Source organism: Hemiscyllium ocellatum, chromosome 14 (genome assembly GCF_020745735.1).
Source record: "Hemiscyllium ocellatum isolate sHemOce1 chromosome 14, sHemOce1.pat.X.cur, whole genome shotgun sequence".
Taxonomy (NCBI): Eukaryota; Metazoa; Chordata; class Chondrichthyes; order Orectolobiformes; family Hemiscylliidae; genus Hemiscyllium; species Hemiscyllium ocellatum.
The window spans coordinates 66,922,000-66,940,502 of NC_083414.1; the positions used below are offsets into that span (position 1 = coordinate 66,922,000).

The following is an 18,503-nucleotide window of genomic DNA, read 5'->3' on the forward strand; positions in this document are numbered from 1 at the left end:
GGTGTCTTCTGTTATGAAAACACAAAGTATTTTTAATAAATTTCTCTGGCATTTCCTCTTAAAAGTTTCTCCTGTTTCTGCTTCTGAGGGCCCAATATTTATTTTAACTATTTTCTTCCTTTTTATATACCTCTAAAACCTCTTACAATCTATTTTCATGTTCCTTTACTTTCAGAATCTGTTTGTCCCTTTGTATCAAGTTTTGGAGGCCCTTTCTGGTTTTTCAAATACTCCCAAATCCTTAGTGAACTGCTAACATGCACAAAACCATACGATTTAGTAAAATGTTTGAAGAATTAATTACTGTACTGTAGAATGTCATATTTGGCAAAATGTTTCTTCAAATATAATCATAACCATCTTTGAGGTGGGGTAATGTAATCACTTGACCTCAAGTCATCCAGAATAGTTCTCCACGAAAACACTTGAAGATGAACAGGTCCAACCCATGGCGCTTCCGTTGAAGTGAGAAGGTCGTCAAATGTTCCTTGTGGTCTTTTCTACAGAAGGCATATGTAATATAATTCAAGACCATGTCTTCAATGGTCTATGATAAACCTGGTCTTTTGGGCCCTTGTCTGGTATATAATAATGCCCAGGTGTTTCTAGTGTAAACATTGGAGAATTTCCAGCCTGAGGACCCTGGGAACGACAATTTGGTCATTGTAAATGAGCAACTAGTCCATAACTAAGATGACTACACCACTCAAAACACTGTTTTAACATACAATTAGTGGGTACATATGCAGATAATCCAGTGGACTCCATATTTGTAAACGTTCAGCATCAGCCTTCTGATAGTATAACTTTTTTTCATGTTTCTGTGTAGTTGCTGGGAGAAACTTTGTCAACATAGGACCCCATATCATCACCAAAATAGGTGTAGTTCTATGTAGTCTTTCTCACAGGAATGCAGGACAAAGTATCAGGCATGGTTTGAACACATTCTGTGTAGGTGTCAAATCACAAGTAATGCAATCACAATTTTTTGATTTGGTGTAGTGTCTTTGGTGTTGTGGGAGATAACTCATATCGTGTAATCCATTTTTAATTTTTTACAGACTGAGGTGAAAGCTAGGTTCTCCTTTTTGATGACTATTTATCAATGCATTGTAGAGCCATCAAGTTGGATTTGAAACAAAACAACCCCTAAACTAACCAAAAATGCAACAGCTATAACAATGATTGACAAACCTGCAGCACAGTGGGCCAGGGTTTGGTAGATATGAACATGTTTCTGAATGTATCAAAGGTTTTTGATTGTGGAATGTGGGCGTTGCTGACTGACAAGCACTTATTGCCTATCCCTAGTTGCCCTTGAGAAGGTGGTGGTTGACTTCTTGAACCACTATAGTCCACCTGCTCTGGGTTGACCCACATTGCCATTAGGGAGGGAATTTCAGGATTTTGATCCAGTGGCAGTGAAGGAAAGGCAATATATTTCCAAATCAGGATGGTGAGTAGCTTGGAGGGGAACATGAAGGTGATCATGTTCTCATATACATGCTGCCCTTGTCCTTCTAGTTGAAGTGGTCATGGGTTTTGAAGGTGCTATCTGATGGTCTATGGTGATTTTCTGCAGTGCATCTTGTAGAGAGTGCATACTGCTGCTACTGAGTATCAGTGGTGGATGGAGTAAATGCTTATGGATGTAGTGCCAATTAAGTGGACTGCTTTGTCCTGGATAGTGTCAAGCTTCTTGAATATTGTTGGAGCTGTACTCATCCAGGCAAGTGGGGAGTATTCCATCACACTTTTGACTTGTGCCTTATAGATGGTGGACAGGCTTTCAGGAGTCAGGAAGTGAGTTACTCGCTGCAGTGTTTCTAGCTTCTGATCTGCTCTTGTAGCCATTGTATTTATATGGTTGGTTAATATCCCAATACTAAGCCTACTCCTATTTCAGAAATTGCTGTAGCAGCTCATTGATGTGTGTGTGTGTGTGTGTGTGTGTGTGTGCGCGCGCGCAATGGACTGTGAAAAAAAGCACTTGATGGCTGCTGTCTTTAGGGTTTTGCTTTAATACTAGAAGCATTAACAATGTGTTCCAAGAAACTGATGGTGGTATTGGAAAACTTACACTTGTACTCAAGTGTGAGACCCAATCTGTGAGTGTATCCTGAGGATGCTCTATCTTAATGAAGCAATAAATGAGAATATGATCCAAACGGTAGATAACTCCATTAAGGCCTTCTAGGATGCCAATTTTGTTGTGTCCTGTGGCAGAAGTGGTATCCTAATGGCTGGCTGGCAGTAATGTGGTGTTTTCCCAACATAGTGGAGTCATCACACAATGCGTCTAGCCTTCCAGCTTTCCTTCTGGAGGCTGAAACATAGAAGTATAGGAACTCTACAGTGTGGAAAGACGCTACTTGGCCTATCAAGTCCTGCGCCTAGTCTCCAAAGAACATCCCACTCAGACCTAGACCCAGACAGAGACCAGCCACCCTATTCTCATAATCCTGCATTTATCGTGGCTAATCCACCTAATCTGCACATCCCTGAACATGAAAGGGCAATTTAGCATGGTCAATCCACCTAACTTGCATATCTTTGAACATCTTTTAAGGTTCTCCCATATCCACGGTTAACTGTCACCTGTTGCAGGTTATTACCAAAGAATCATTTTTTTTCTGATTTTAGCAGCATCACTTTGAAGTCTAAAATAGGAATTGAAGGCTTTAATAACCTCTTCAGAGATGTGTTTTTCTCACCAACTCTCTGTCATCTTATAATTCCATCAGCAGTTACCAACTGTATAAAGGAACACATTGGTCTGATCACATGACCGAACTTTAAGTCTGGTAATGAATAGTTGGTCTGACAACTGCTGCAGGTGTTTCTCAAGTGCGTTCTGCCCGGCCAATGGCTTTTCACTTTCCTATCTTTATCAGGATTGACTGGTATTCTTAGTAAATGCTTTGCAGAGTGTTGCCAACATGTTTCACTGCCATGACCAGCCTCTTCTTGCCTATGACAGAAGAGGACAACAATCATACCATCCTGATGCAAACTAATGAACATTTATTGATCATTTACACTACTTACACTATTCATAGAGACACATTTTAGAGGGACTACATTAGAACCTCTTCATAGAGCCATAGAGACGTCCAGCATAGAAGAAGACCCTTCGGTCCAGCCCATCCATGCCAACCAGATATCCCAACCCAATCTAGTCCCACCTGCCTACACCCGGCCCATATCCCTCCAAACCCTTCCTGTTCATGTAACCATCCAAATGCCTTTTAAATGTTGCAATTGTACCAGCCTCCACCACTTCCTCTGGCAGCTCATTCCATACACATACCACCCTCTGCGTGAAAAGGCTGCCCCTTTGTGTCTCTTTTATATCTGTCCCCTCTCTGGTTAGGCCCCATTTGGAGTACTGTGTCCAGTTTTGGTCCCCACACCTCAGGAAGGACATACTGGCACTGGAACGTGTCCAGCGGAGATTCACACGGGTGATCCCTGGAATGGTAGGTCTAACGTATGAGGAACGGCTGAGGATCCTGGGATTGTATTCATTGGAGTTTAGAAGGTTGAGGGGAGACTTGATAGAGACGTACAAGATAATACATGGCTTGGAAAGGGTGGACGCTAGGAAATTGTTTCCATTAGGCGAGGAGTCTAGGACCCGTGGACACAGTCTTAGAATTAGAGGGGGTCAATTCAGAACAGAAATGCGGAGACATTTCTTCAACCAGAGAGTGGTGGGCCTGTGGAATTCATTGCCACGGAGTGCAGTGGAGGCCGGGACGCTAAATGTCTTCAAGGCCGAGATTGATAGATTCTTGTTGTCTTGAGGAATTAAGGGCTACGGGGAGAACGCTGGTAAGTGGAGTTGAAATGCCCATCAGCCATGATTGAATGGCGGAGTGGATTCGATGGGTCGAATGGCCTTACTTCCACTCCTATGTCTTACGGTCTTATGGTCTCTCATCGTAAACTATGCCCTCTAGTTCTGGACTCCCCCACCCCAGGGAAAAGACTTTGTTTAATTATCCTATCCATGCCCCTCATAATTTTATAAACCTCTATAGGGTCACCCCTCAATCTCCGACGGTCCAGGGAAAACAGCTCCAGCCTGCTCAGCCTCTCCCTAAAGCTCAATTCCTCCAACCCTAGCAACATTCTTGTAAATCTTTTCTGAACCCTTTCAAGTTTCACAACATCTTTCCGATAGGAAGGAGACCAGAATTGCACGCAATATTCCAACTGTGGACTAACCAATGTCCTGTACAGCTGCAACGTGACATCCCAACTCCTGTGCTCTTCCTTCAGATTACAGTGACATGATCTGACATCACTGATGATGCACTAAAGCGATGAGCAAATTATACCCCTTGTATTATAGGGCAAAGCAGTTGCTAAAAATCACTTGGAAGAAGTCCTGAGGACAGCAAGGACTCAGTGCTTCTTTCAAACGATGTCCAGCTTGTACTAGTTCATCTGTTGGTAAATAGTGATAGGTGATAGTCAGCAGGAGCTTTCCTCGTCTGTTTCCTCTGATGCTATGAAACTTCATGGGTTGAAGAATCAATGTTATGAACTAAGAGAATTCCCTCCTGACTACATGCTACTGAAGCCGCCATCTCTAGTAGGATTGTCTTGCTGGTGAAATACTGATGAAGGAGTCTAGGACTTTGGCAAGCACTAAGCCTCCCTCAGAGCACTTGGCAGAAATGGCAAAAGCCAGTGATGATCTTAAGGCAAGCAGAGTTCTCTTAATTTCAATTCTACTTCAGAAATATCAATAAGATTCTGATGTCAAAAACCAACTATCCTTCCTTTCCCTTCCAATGTAACTGCTTAGTAATGTTAATGGACCAGGAGACTAAATTCAGTATACTGGGTAAGATGTCAATCTTGTACTAGCTGGGAGTGGGGAGAAATTGATAGTGGGGCAGGGTATGGTTATGGGAAAATTTATTGTAAATTAAATATTATTATTACTATTCATTTATTCAAAATGGAAATGTTTGCATTAGGTCATAGTATTTGTTCATGAAATGTTGTTAGAGTCCAAAGTAGATTAAGTACCTAAATAATGGACAGCATGGTGACTCAGTGGTTAGCACTGCTGTCCCACAGCGCCAGGAACCCAGGTTTGATTCCAGCCTAGGGCAACTGGCTGTGTGGAGTTTGTACATTCTTCCCATGCCTGCATGGGTTTCCTGCAGGTGTCCTGGTTTCCTCCCACAATTCAAAGTTGTGCAGGTTGGGTGAATTGGCAATGCTAAACTGCCCATAGTGTACAGGGATGTGTAGGGTAGGTGCGTTAGATTGGGATAAATGAAGAGTAATAATGTAGGGGACTTGGTCTGGGTGGTTTACTCTTCAGAGGGTTGATGTGGACTCATTGGGCTGAATGGCCTGTTTCCACACTGTAGGGATTCTATTAAATTTCATTGCATTTGTCCAATGTAAGTACATGACTATGATTTTCTGTTGACATGCTGTAGGTGTTTGATGATGAAGAATTTGAATGTCGGACACCAGAAGAATGGTTACAACTTGGCTATGAAGAAAGCTCTAATGTCAGGAAACCTATCCCAGGAAAAGCACTGCTACCCAAAGATGACAAGTTGGGACATGGTAAAGAACAACAGAAATAATGTAGTGTAACTAATGTTGTGATTTTGAATGTTATTTTTGTAATTGCTGTAAATTATGTGTTTCTCTAGTCAGTGACTACTTTCAAAAAACATAATTATATCTGCATATGTTATAGACTTAATAGAGGATAAAATAATACATTTGGTTTTCAGCCCATCTATCAGTTTAAATATTCACTCCATCTACCACTGATGTGCATGGCATATACTGCTGCCGCTCTGCAGGATACACAGCAGTGATTCACCCAGGCTCCTTCAACATCACCTTCCAACCTCTCAATCTATACCACTTAGAACATCAAGGGAGGCAAAACATGGAAACTGTGCCACTTGCAGGCTTCCCTTGAAGTTACATGTCAGCGTGACTTGGAATTATCATTGTCACTGAGTCAAAAACCTGCAGCAAAACCCTTTGGAGCAACAGTATGGATATATTTGCACCAGCTAGACTGCTGTGCTTTGAGGAGTAGTTCACCACCACCTTCTGATTCTCAATTAGGGATGAACAACAAATGCTGGTGTTGCCAGCAATATTCGCACACAATGAAAAATGTAAATAAGAAGATATAAATTTATATATAAATTATGCTGAGTGGTTCACATCAGCCTATTTCTAAATCATAGAAAACTTTTCTGTCAGGACTTGTCAATGGCAAATTCATTTTTTTTAAATAGATATTTTTATTGAAAATTTAACATTTTTATAAGTTTACAAAAATAAAAGAAATCCCAAGTATAAACATTGATATACAATTAAATCTTAAATAAATAATAACCAAAATTTAACAGAAGAAAAATACCAAGAAAAAAAAACAAAACTCAACTAACTACTAATCTAACCTACAACTAACCAGAGTGTATAATTAAGTCTCTTACATTATTCAAATAAGAGAAAGAAAAAAAAACAATGGATAACACAGAAATTGGATAGTGAGATACATGCTCGGAATGTATTAACATCAAATGTAACAAAACCTGTATCGTGAGGGATTCCTCTCCCAAGGGGCCCCGAACCAGCCAGGTTAGCAATCTCAATTAAATAAAAGCTCTTGTTAGGATGGCCAAAATATCTGTATTTATATAATTCAAGAAGGGCTGCCATATTTTATGGAATAATTCGGTCTTTTGGTGCGCCATATTTGTAAGGAAGTCAAGGGGAATACATTCCATAATTAATCTGTGCCAATTTGAAAGTCTGGGGGGCCCTCAGCCACCCAGTTTACCAAAATATTTTTCCTTGCACAGAAAGAGAGAATAGAAAATAATCTCTTCCCGTGCATATCCAGGAAGGGTAAGTTCTAAAAGCCCAAATGAAGAGATACAGGGTCCACTCTAATTTCCTTTCCTAAGATTTCTGTCAGAGCACTTGCTACTTCAGTCCAATATCTACGGGTTGCTTATGACAGGTCCATAGGCAATGTACAAGAGTGCCCACCTCTGTTTTACATTTGGGACACATTGGAGATGCTCCTGCCTTAAATTTTGCCAATCGATCCGGTGCTATATGGGCCCTATGAAGAATCTTCAGCTGAATAGCCCGAGTTCTGTTGCACATGATGATTCTTCTGGTGTTTTCCCAAATGTCATTCCACGTTTCTATAGAGATTTCTAGTCCTAAATCCTGATCCCATGTTTTAAGCAGATTGTCCATATCTCCCGATACTTCATCGTATAGTAAATGATAAATAGTACTGACGGAAGATACCCCCATTGGCCGTAGCACTCTACATTCTCTGTCTGATTTATAAAGACTATCTAGTAAAATAGTCTTCTTCTGTATGTAATCTCGAATTTGGAAGTATCGAAAGAGGTAATCTGAATTTCTGACGCAGCTGTTCAAAAGACATCAAGACGAAGTGAGGACTGCAGATGCTGGACATCAGAGCTGAAAATGTGTTGCTGGAAAGGCGCAGCAGGTCAGGCAGCATCCAAGGAGAAGGAGAATCGACGTTTTGGGCATGAGCCCTTTCCTACAGAAGGGCTCATGTCCGAAACATCGATTCTCCTGCTCCTTGGATGCTGCCTGACCTGCTGCGCCTTTCCAGCAACGCATTTTCAGAAAAGACATCAGGACCCCTTCTTTAAATAGATCCCCTAAACATGAGATACACCTGGATCTCCAGAGTTTGAAAGTGGCATCTGTAAACCCTGGTTGAAATCCCCATGCTCCCACTATCGGAACATAGGGGGATGTTTTATATGAGTTGCCCTCACTTTGCCGCATTATATTCCAAGTTTTAATTGTGTTTAGTATTATAGGGTTTTTACAGTGATCCATAATGATTTTCCTCTTGTCTGAAAATAAAAGGTTAATAAGTGGGCATTTTACTTGAGAAGCCTCGATGTCCAGCCAGATTGATTGCGGGTCAGACAATACCCAAACAGCTATGTAACTTAATAGGGAACTTAACTGATATTTCCTAAGATCTGGGAAATTCAATCCTCCCCTTGCCTGTGGAAGCTGTAGCTTCTTCAGCGTAATGAGGGGCCGTCTATGATTCCAGATAAAGGAACCCAACCAGCCACATAATTTACGTAGTGCCAGCCTCGGCAGCATCACCGGAAGCATTCTCATAGGGTATAGGAGACAGGGCAGGACATTCATTTTAATTAGTGCTAATCTACCTAGCCAGGAAATTAGAAGGTCTCCCCATCGCTGGAGGTCCTGCCTTAACCTTTCCAGTAAATGCGCAAAGTTAGCCTTGTATAACTGACCAAATATTGGGGTAATAAAAATGCCTAAATATAAGAAACCCTCCAGGGACCACCGAAAGGGAAAGTGGGATCCGTCCACTAAATGGGGTATCATAGCAAGGCCACCCATTGGCATAGCCTCCGATTTTGAGAAATTAATTTTATAGCCTGAGAATGCACTAAATGTATTAATAACTTGGATTAAGCGAGGCACGGACATCAGAGGATTACTGAGGAATAGAAGAACATCATCTGCATAAAGGGTAATTTTATGTTTACCTGTACCAATCCTTGGGGCTGTTATATTTGGGTCAGCCTGTATAGCTTCTGCTAGTGGCTCAATTATTAGTGTAAATAGCAGTAGCGAGAGAGGACATCCCTGACGGCAGCCCCTATCCACACTGAAGCTATCCGAGCCTAATCTATTGTTAATCACAACTGCTTTGGGATCACTATACAATGTTGAGACCCATTTGGTAAACTCTTTTCCAACGCCAAACCTTTCCAATGTGTAAAACAAATATGACCATTCAACCTATCGAATGCCTTTTCCACGTCTAATGAGATTACTATCCTGGTATCTTTCCCTGATGGCAGGCTTGAACCATATTCAAAACCCTTCTAACATTATTGGATGATCTACGGCCCTTAATAACCCCCATCTGATCCTCCTTTATGATATGTGGCAATACCCTTTCTAGCCTCAATGCTAACATTTTAGAGAGGATTTTAAAATCTACATTTAGCCAGGATATTGGTCTGTATGATGCGCAATCTTCTGGGTCCTTTCCTTTTTTAAGGATAAGAGAGATATTTGCCTCTTTCAACAAAGGCGGGAGACAGCCCTGACTGTATGAGTAGTTATACATGTCCATAAGTGGACCAGCCAATTTTCCTGTAAATTCTTTCAAGAATTCAGCTTGAAAGCCATCTGGGCCAGGTGCCTTACTGCTCTGAAGTTGCCTGATTGCATCAAGTATTTCTTGGATTGTTAGGGGAACATTCAAGACCGATACCTGTTCTGGAGTTAGGTCCGGAAAGGTCAAATTTTTCAAAAATGATTGCATCCTCCTAATCCTGTCTTCACAATCCTGCGATTTAAATAAATCAAAATAAAATTTTCTAAAGATTGTGTCAATCCTTTTATGATCATGAGTCAAAATACCCGTACTTTCCTTGATAGACGTAATAGTTTGAGGGGCCTTCTTTTTCTTTGCAAGAAATGCTAAGTATCTACCCGGTTTATTGCCAAATTCATATAAGCTTTGTTTTGCAAATAATATTTCCCTCTTGGCCGTTTGGGTAAGTGTGGTGTTTAGAGCTGTCCTAGGGGCCTTAATCCTTTGTAATTTGATAATAGAAGGTCTGTCAGCGTGTGCTGTTTCAGCCGCTTTTAAGCGAGCTTCAAGCAGCGCTGTTGTTCTCCCTTTAACTTTTTCTGGGTCGCTGAGTATGAGATGATCAAACCTCGCGGGTAAGCTTTGATGGTCTCCCACAACATTGATGGGTTGCTAGCTATACCTAAATTAATTTCTAAAAAAGTTTTAAATTCTTGGGAGAAGTACCTTACAAATTTACTATCTTTCATCAGGAAGGGGTCCATACGCCAATGCCGGGGCGGGGTGGGGGGGGATGTCTCATTGTTCCTCACATTGATTTCCATATATACAGCAGCGTGATCGGAAATTGCTATACTGCCTATTTTACAGGATGATATGGAATTTTTAAAAATCGAGGGGGCAAAAACATATCAATTCTGGTATGACATTTATGTGGATTGGAATAAAAAGAAAAATCTCTGCCCTGTGGGTAAAGGCATCTCCATACATCTACTAGTCTTAATTCTTTGTTCAAATCCACCAATTGTCTAGATCTGGGAGATACTCCTGCAGTAGTCTTTGGAATCCTATCTATTTCCAGATCCATAATACAATTAAAGTCTCCCCTATAATTATATGACGGGCACCGAGAGCCATCAATTTTGAGAAGGCTTCTGTTATAAATTTAAAAGGATGTGCCGGGGGGCAATACAAATTTAAAATCCCATATTCCTCTCCAGTTATAAGAACTTTAATCAGAATATATCGTCCAGATTCGTCATTTATCTGATTTAGAATTTTGAAAGGGAATTTCTTCCAAATAAGAATAATAACTCCCCTGCTTTTTGAGCTAAAAGAAGAAAAAAAGGCCTGATCAAATCTACCCTGTCATAATTTCAAGTGTTCTTTATCCAATAAGTGTGTCTCCTATAGGAGAGCTATATCAACCCTTTCTTTCTTGAGGTTTGATAATATTTTCTTCCTTTTGACTGGCAAATTACTCCCCTTGACATTCCAGGTGCACCACTTAACCGACTGATCAACCATAATCGTCCAGGCAAATCCGAGACCCCTCGGGAGGGGAAACCCTATCCAGAACATCCCGAGCATAGAGCATATAAAATTCACAAAAATAAAGGCTCTCTAATACACTCACAACAGTGTAATAAAAAACTATTTCTAAATAAAAAATATATAAAACGTATTTAAATGGAGATTTTCCCCCTTGTTCCCAGGGAGTATCACTTCCTTTCCAAAGGTCCATTGTATCCTCTCCCAACCAGTGCCTTGACCCAGGCGCTCCTCAATAGGATGAGGAAAATTCAAATATACTACAGAGCTAGAGTTAACAGTGAGCACCCTACCCCCACACCCCTACCCACACCAACACCTGGATATATTTGGGAATGTTAATACCATGAATAAACATATATAACTATAAAATTACAACCTCAACAAGTAATAATTAAATACAATAATACAAAATAACAAGGGAAAACAAGCCCACTCCTAGAGACAAAGGGAAAATAGAATAAGGTAACCACCTCCCCCCACCAACATTAACTAGACCCGCCTGGCCTCTCTCTCTATATAATATATATATAAAATAATATAAAAAAGGGGGGGGGAGAAAATCGTTAAGTAGAGAACAAATAAATAAATCCCTCTCCCCACCCCCCAAGATAATATTAAACAGTAAGGTAAAAATAAGGGGATGAATATATTAAAAAAAGGGGGAAATGTAAACCGGAGTGGGGGAAAGCAAACCAACATCAGTTATCTCTTACAATTTAGCTAAGAGTCCAAAAATTCCTTGGCCTTTTCTGACGATCCGAAGTTATACATGGATCCTTCCTGGTTAAAGCGTAGCGTCGCTGGATAGCGCAAGGAGTACTGAATATTTAGGTCCCTTAAACACTTCTTCGCCTCATTGAACGCCTTCCTCTTTCGGACCAGAGCTGGGGAAAAGTCCTGGAGTAACATGATCTTGGATCCTTTATAGATCATGGCTTGGGGATCTTTTCCAAGATTTCTAGAGGCTTCTAAGAGCATCTTTAGATTAGATTAGATTACTTACAGTGTGGAAACAGGCCCTTCGGCCCAACAAGTCCAAACCGACCCGCCGAAGCGCAACCCACCCATACCCCTACATTTACCCCTTACCTAACACTACGGGCAATTTAGCATGGCCAATTCACCTGACCTGCACATTTTTGGACTGTGGGAGGAAACCGGAGCACCCGGAGGAAACCCACGCAGACATGGGGAGAACATGCAAACTCCACACAGTCAGTCGCCTGAGGCAGGAATTGAACCCAGGTCTCTGGCGCTGTGAGGCAGCAGTGCTAACCACTGTGCCACCGTGCCGCCCTAAAGTTCTGCCTCTCCTTATAGCTCTGCAGGTGGGGGCACTGGTTCGAGCCGGGCCCGCGTATTGCAACCTGGCTGATCCAGCCTCCAGATTTAAACGCTGTGGAAGCCAGTGTTCAAGGAACCATGTAAGCTGGCCTTCCTCTTCCCGTTCAGGAAGGCCCAGCAAACGAATATTTTTTCGACGACCTCGATTCTCGAGGTCGTCAGTGTGGTTCTCTAAGGTTTGGACTTGCTGTTCAAGAGTTCGGACCCGATCCACGGCCGATTGTGCTGTAGTTTCGGAGATCGCAGCCTTTAGCTCCGCCCCTCCGACTCGGCGCTCGATTTCCTTAATTTCTCGGTCGTGCTTTTAAATTCCATCGGCTTCGGGATTCTTCAGTAAATGCGTAGATCTTCGCATCCAGTTTGAAGAAGATTTCCACAAGACTTGCCACCGTGGCTAAGTCCCCAGGGGTGGCTGTGGATGCCTCTGCTGCAGCTGGAGAGGGTTTGGAAGTGGTTCCTGCTTGCTGAGAGCTGCGGGCTCCCTTCCCTTTAGTCATTTTTACAGGAGATTAACTTGTTTAAATTCAATACTAAACAACTAATTACATGAAGTAAAAGCTATTTTAAATGATTTGGTGAGTGTGGTGGGGGTGATTGACCCACTTTGCCCAAGTCTTGAGAGGAGCACTGTAGACTCAGACTTGCTGGGTCGCCGCCATCTTGGATCCCCCCAAAATTCATGTTAAATGTCACAAACTGTATTTGTTGTGATTCTGTATAATAATGTAAATCAGATGTTAGTGAATTGGAAGCCTGGCTGATCTGACATCCTTCATGTCCACTTTCTTGCCCTTTCCCCATAATCTTTGATTCCCCTACCAATCAAGAATCTATCTCAGCCTTAAATATACACAAGGATTATGCTCCCCCAGCACCTCTCAATATTGTATCGACTTTCATTCTGTGGCGTTTATCTCAGGTCTGCAGATTCAATAGTCTCATTCAGACTTTAGTAAATTTAAGGATTTGTCTGTATGTCAGATTGTGTGCAACCTATGTTCAAGAGAATGTGGTTACATGACACAAAACCTGGCTAATGTCTTAGTCCAACTGGGACTTGAGCTGAATTTGAAATGTGCAGTATGAATTAAAGGAACTCAGTAAAATTGAAGTCAATGGGGATTGGGAGAAAAGACTTTAATACCAGAAGTCATATCTAGGGGTGACATATTAGACTTTTAGACCTAAACATCTGTATTCAAATAATATACAATTCTAATATTTGCAACCTGTTCTCAGAATTTAATCCTTTTTACCTTAGCACAAATTCACTAGAATTATACTATATCTCCGACAAGAATATAAGGACACAGGAATAGGATTACAATTGACTGTATGACACCTTCAACCTACTTCGCCATTCAATATGACCATGATTAATCTTCTGTCTCAACTCCATTTTCCTGCCCTATTCCTTTGTCCCTTGATTCCCCAAGAGATCATAAACCTGTCTCAGATTTAACGATGGAGCATCCACAACTTGTGGTGTATAAATCTGAGATTCATGACCTTCTAAGTGAACAAGTGTCCTTGTCTCGGTCCTAAATAATCAATTATGTCAGGCTAAGTGGATGCTTGTGTTCTAGACTCCTAAGCCAAAGTAAATGTCAACATTTTTGCATTTTTCTTATTCAGTTTCTCATCATAAGACAATTCTTTCATCTCAGGACATAAGCTATTAAACCTATGTTCCATCAGCTCGATGGCAAGCATATCCTTATGTAAATTTAGACACAAAAACTGTGTACAATTCAGTAAGGGGAAAAGATGGTCTAATGGTAGCATCATGAGCCTATTTGTCTAGAGACCAAGATAATGTTTTTGGGACCTGGGTTTGAGCACCACCATGGCAGATGGTAGAATTTGAATTCAGTTAAAATCATGTAACTACTGCCAAGTGTTGGAAAATCCCATTTGATTCTCAAAACTAGAAACTACAATCCTTACCTGGTCTGGCCTAAATGTCATTCTAGATTTACTACAATTTTGTTGACTCTTAACAGCTCTGGATGGATTATAAATGCTGGCCTATGCAGTGACACCCTATGAATGAATAAAAATAAAACTCTCATCAAATCCCTGAATTCTTGTAATTTGTGATCTTTATTCTTGTAATTTGCAGTAAAGGTCAATATGCTTTTTGCATTGTTCAGTGCTTCCTGTTTTCATGTTAACATTCTGTGCTGCTTGCACAGGCACACTTAAATCTCTCTGGACATTAACATTTAAAAGTTTCAAGTTTTTTAAAAGATTCTGATTTTCCATTCCTACTACCAATGTGCACAAGTGCTCATTTCTATATCAGAAATGTGCTGTTGATCACATTGGATTGGACTTCTCCACTGGCTTTCAGCCTAAAAAATAGGTAATTCAAATATTCAATGGATAATTCAGTTATTCAAATAAAGGTCCTCTGTTCATGAAATATCTTTTTCTGGAATTGGATTGTCTCAGTAGCTGATCCAACACAGCAAAGATTCACCCAGTAACTCATGTTGCTAACAAGCAACAATGATCTGCCATTAGTCTTGTGAGATAATTGGAGAATGGCCAAATAATTAATTTTTAGGGTCTGAGATGTAAAATAAACTACAAATGCAGACAAGAACAAACTATTCAAGTCCTCTTTAGCTAACCACCAGCTGTGATATGCCAAGTACTATTTTTTAAATAAATTTTTTTAACTCTTCAGATGATCCCAAAAGTGACTCACTTGGGTACAGGTGGTATTCTGTTGGAGTTTTGGACTATGACAAGGAAAAGAAGCTCTATCTGGTACAAAAAGCAAATAGTTATGGTTTAATTCGAGATGAAAAGAATCAAACAGTTATAAATGGTGGCATTACTGAAACAGGTACGTGCTTTCTAAATATACAATCTATGATGTCTTGACATACACATTTATCATGCATAATGTTTTCACACTGTACTCATCTACTCCAGTTAAAAGCTGAATCTGCCTGTCTGAAAAACTCAAAATTTTCTCAAAATAACATCTATAATTTAAATAACAAGAAATATCTATCCTGTACTGTGTAAATAAGTAACAAGTGTAACAAGACATTTGAATCAGATTTCATGTTTAACCCACTGGTGCCCAAATCCTTTAAATCTGCTCTGTACTCTTTCTTGTATGGTCACCTCCTTCTGAATGCACATCTGTAAGGAAAGCATGGCAACTGATAGTTCCTTTCACAGCAAATGTTGTATGATGTACTATTTTATTGCAATTAGAGGTTTAAAAAGTTTTAATTTATTCTAATTTAATGAGAGGTAACAAAAAATATCATCTGGCTGCAATAATGATCTTTTATCAATTTTCAAGCAGCTAACAAACCACTTTGTACGTTCAAATTTCTCACATTTCAGTAACACAGAGATGATGCAGGCATTGGGAGAAAAGAACACATTTCATCCTACACCAGGCTATGTGAAACATTCCATGACATAGAGTCATATAGTATGGAAACAGATTCTTCCATCCAACTCGTCCATGCTGACCAGTCAACCCAATCTGACCAAGTCCATTTGCCAGCATTTGGCCCATTTCCCTCCACATCATTCCTATTCGTATACCCATCCAGATACCTTTTAAATATTGTAATTGTATACACCTCCACCTCTTCCTCTGTAAGCTGGAATTCATGCGCCACCCTTGGCGTGAAAAAATTGCCCCTCAGATCCTTGTTAAATTTTTCCCCCGTCACCTTAAACCTATGCCCTTTTGGTTTGGACTCCCCCATCCTCGGAAAAATATCTTGGCTGTTCCCTATCCATGCCCTTCATGATTTTATAAACCTCAATAAGGTCACTCCTTAGTCTTGATGCTGCAGGGAATAAAGCCCCAGCTTATTCAGGCTCTCCCTATAACTCAAATCCTCCAATCCTAGCAAAACTCTTGCAAATCTCTTGTTCTCTCAAACCTTCTCATGTTTAACAACATCCTTCCTATAGAAAGACGATCAGAATTGTCCATGGTACTTAAAAGTGGCCTCACCAATGTCCTGTACATCTGCAACAAGACGTCCCAACTCCTATACTCAATGTTTTGACCAATAAAGGCAATAGTACCAAATGCCTCCTTCACCACCCTGTCTACCTGCAATTACATTTTCAAGATACTAAGCAACCACACCCTAGGTCTCTTTGTTTGGCAACACACTCCAGGACCCTACCATTAAGTCATGCACTAGTTTGCCTTACCAAAATGCAACATCACACATTTATCTACATTAAACTCTATCTGCCACACCTTGGCCCGTTGGCCCATCTGATCAAGGTCCCATTTACTTTGAGATAATCTTCTTCACTGTCCACCACACCACCCATTGTGGTGTCATTTGCAAACTTACTAACCATAACTCCTATATTCACCTGCAAATCCTTTATATAATTGATAAAAAGCAGTGGACCCAGCATCAATCCTTGTGGCACACTGTTGGTCACAGGCCTCCACATCATGCGTTGTCTCCTAACTTCAAGCCAATTTGTATCCAATTGAGTGGATCCCTCTGGATTCCATAACCAGTCTACCATGCAGAACCTTGTCGAATGTTAGCTGAAGTCAATATAGATAACTTATACTGCTTTGCCTTCATCAAACTTCTTTGTCACTTCTTCAAATCATTCAGTCAGATTGGTGAGACATGATTTCCCATGCCCAAAGCCATGCTGACTAGGACCTGTTAGGGATAAAGGAACGTGAGTAAACAATTTGACCCTTTCAGTCTGTTCCATTATTCAGTTAGATCGTGGCTGATCTGTGTTGCAACACCTTTTACTTGTCTTGATTCCATATCTCTTAATGGAAGAAAGCATTTATATGACACCTTTCACAACAATTCAAAGAGCCTTACAGTCAAATAAAAACTTTTGAAGGGTTGTCACTTTGAGGTAAGAGAATATAGCCAATTTGTGAACAGCAAGGACCTATAAAAAGCGAAGTCATTCAATTGAATGAGTCCATAAAAGGGTGCATGACTGAGAGATCCACTCAGTTGTTAATGCACAAGTGTGATCAGGTATGTAGATTTACACAACGTGTTTGTTTCGCTAGTAAAGGGGTTATGACTCTTTGAATATGTGGGGCAATAAAGTGGGGTGATAGGGTGATGCTATTGGAGTTATTCGGTTAGCTTTGTTCTGTAGTTGACTGCAAGCAAGGAAATAATTGTACATACAATTATGGTACATGGAGGTAGGGTCAAGGAGAAGCATTGATTATATTACCAGAAGAAGAAACCCAGAATGTCAGAATCAGCGCCACAAGAGATTGTGCATTAGCATCTATGACTGTACAGCACTTCTTCAGTATTGTAGTCAGCCTTTTGTGGTCAAACCTCTGGATTAGGAATGGAAAATATTATATTTTCATTTAACAGGTAAAGAGGATTGCCACATACAGACTCATGGCTAATGTGGTCTGGGAAATTAAGTGTACTGTCTACAATTTGTGGGAATTATGTAGAGCCTTATGAAAATGCCTTAAATATTGATAACTGTGATTGATTTCTGTTCAGGTGAGAGATTGGAGTTGCCCAATCAGTTCTGGATACCAAGGGTTCGTTTGATGTTCATCGCAGAGGATCCTGTTATTTTTTCAAAACGAGTGGCGCAAGCTCACTTCCTACGTCAGAAGACAGAAGCACTGCTGCTGTACAATCTTTATATTGACTGCATGCCAGTTGATAGGCTTAGGTTTCTGGATGAAGAAAGCTTTATAAGAATGAAGAAATGGGCCTTTACTACTCCTGGATTCCGAGATAAATCTGCGTATGTTTTTCATTTTAGCAGCTTATATCCATGATGAACTGCTTTGAGACAACCCTAATTCAGTCCACTTTGGATTCTCAAAATTTAAATAGGGAAACAAACTTTCATCCTATTTGGGTTTGCATTTGATTCCAGGTGCTAAGTATTCAGCTGGGAGAGGTGATATTTCTTTTGTTTCCAGTTTCTAATTCTAGATTAATTATTATTGAAGAATAATAATATTATTTAAATAAAAGCCACTCAAAGACAGCCACTCTAAAATACTTCACAAAATAAATCATATATTATTCTATAGTCAACTGATTAGCCTGAACATTCTCTTAATGCCTATCTTTCATGTTACTTAGAATTGCTTTGTTCTACTTTAATTAGTGCTACCTCACACGCTGCAGCATGATTGGTGTAAGGTTGATAACTGTGAGTAGAGATCATTTGAAGATTGCCTTGCAGGATGACGTCAAGCAGCTCTTGCTTTCTAACACCCAAAAGACCAATTTTGGCCTGTATATGGAAAGCACAGTAAGATGGTTGTGTGGGCCAGGCAGAAGGAAGGTGTGTTAGTAAGGAAGCATTTTAGAGGCAGTGACCACACTTATTTAGATTTATGATAGTTATGGAAAAGGATAAAGATGGGCCAGGAATAAATGTTCAAACTGGGGAAAAGCTAACCTTATTAAGATAA

At 40.4% G+C, this 18,503-nt stretch overlaps 1 protein-coding gene across 1 annotated transcript in view; it reads left to right on the top strand.

Annotated features, from left to right (window-relative positions):
* Positions 1–18,503, top strand: part of dnah1 (dynein, axonemal, heavy chain 1) — a 437,548-nt gene that overhangs the window by 27,351 nt on the left and 391,694 nt on the right. Inside the window, exons 5-7 of the mRNA XM_060835044.1 lie at positions 5,466–5,598; positions 14,742–14,903; positions 17,569–17,821. Of these exons, the coding sequence (XP_060691027.1) occupies positions 5,466–5,598; positions 14,742–14,903; positions 17,569–17,821 (548 nt within the window). The remainder of the gene's footprint in view (positions 1–5,465; positions 5,599–14,741; positions 14,904–17,568; positions 17,822–18,503) is intronic.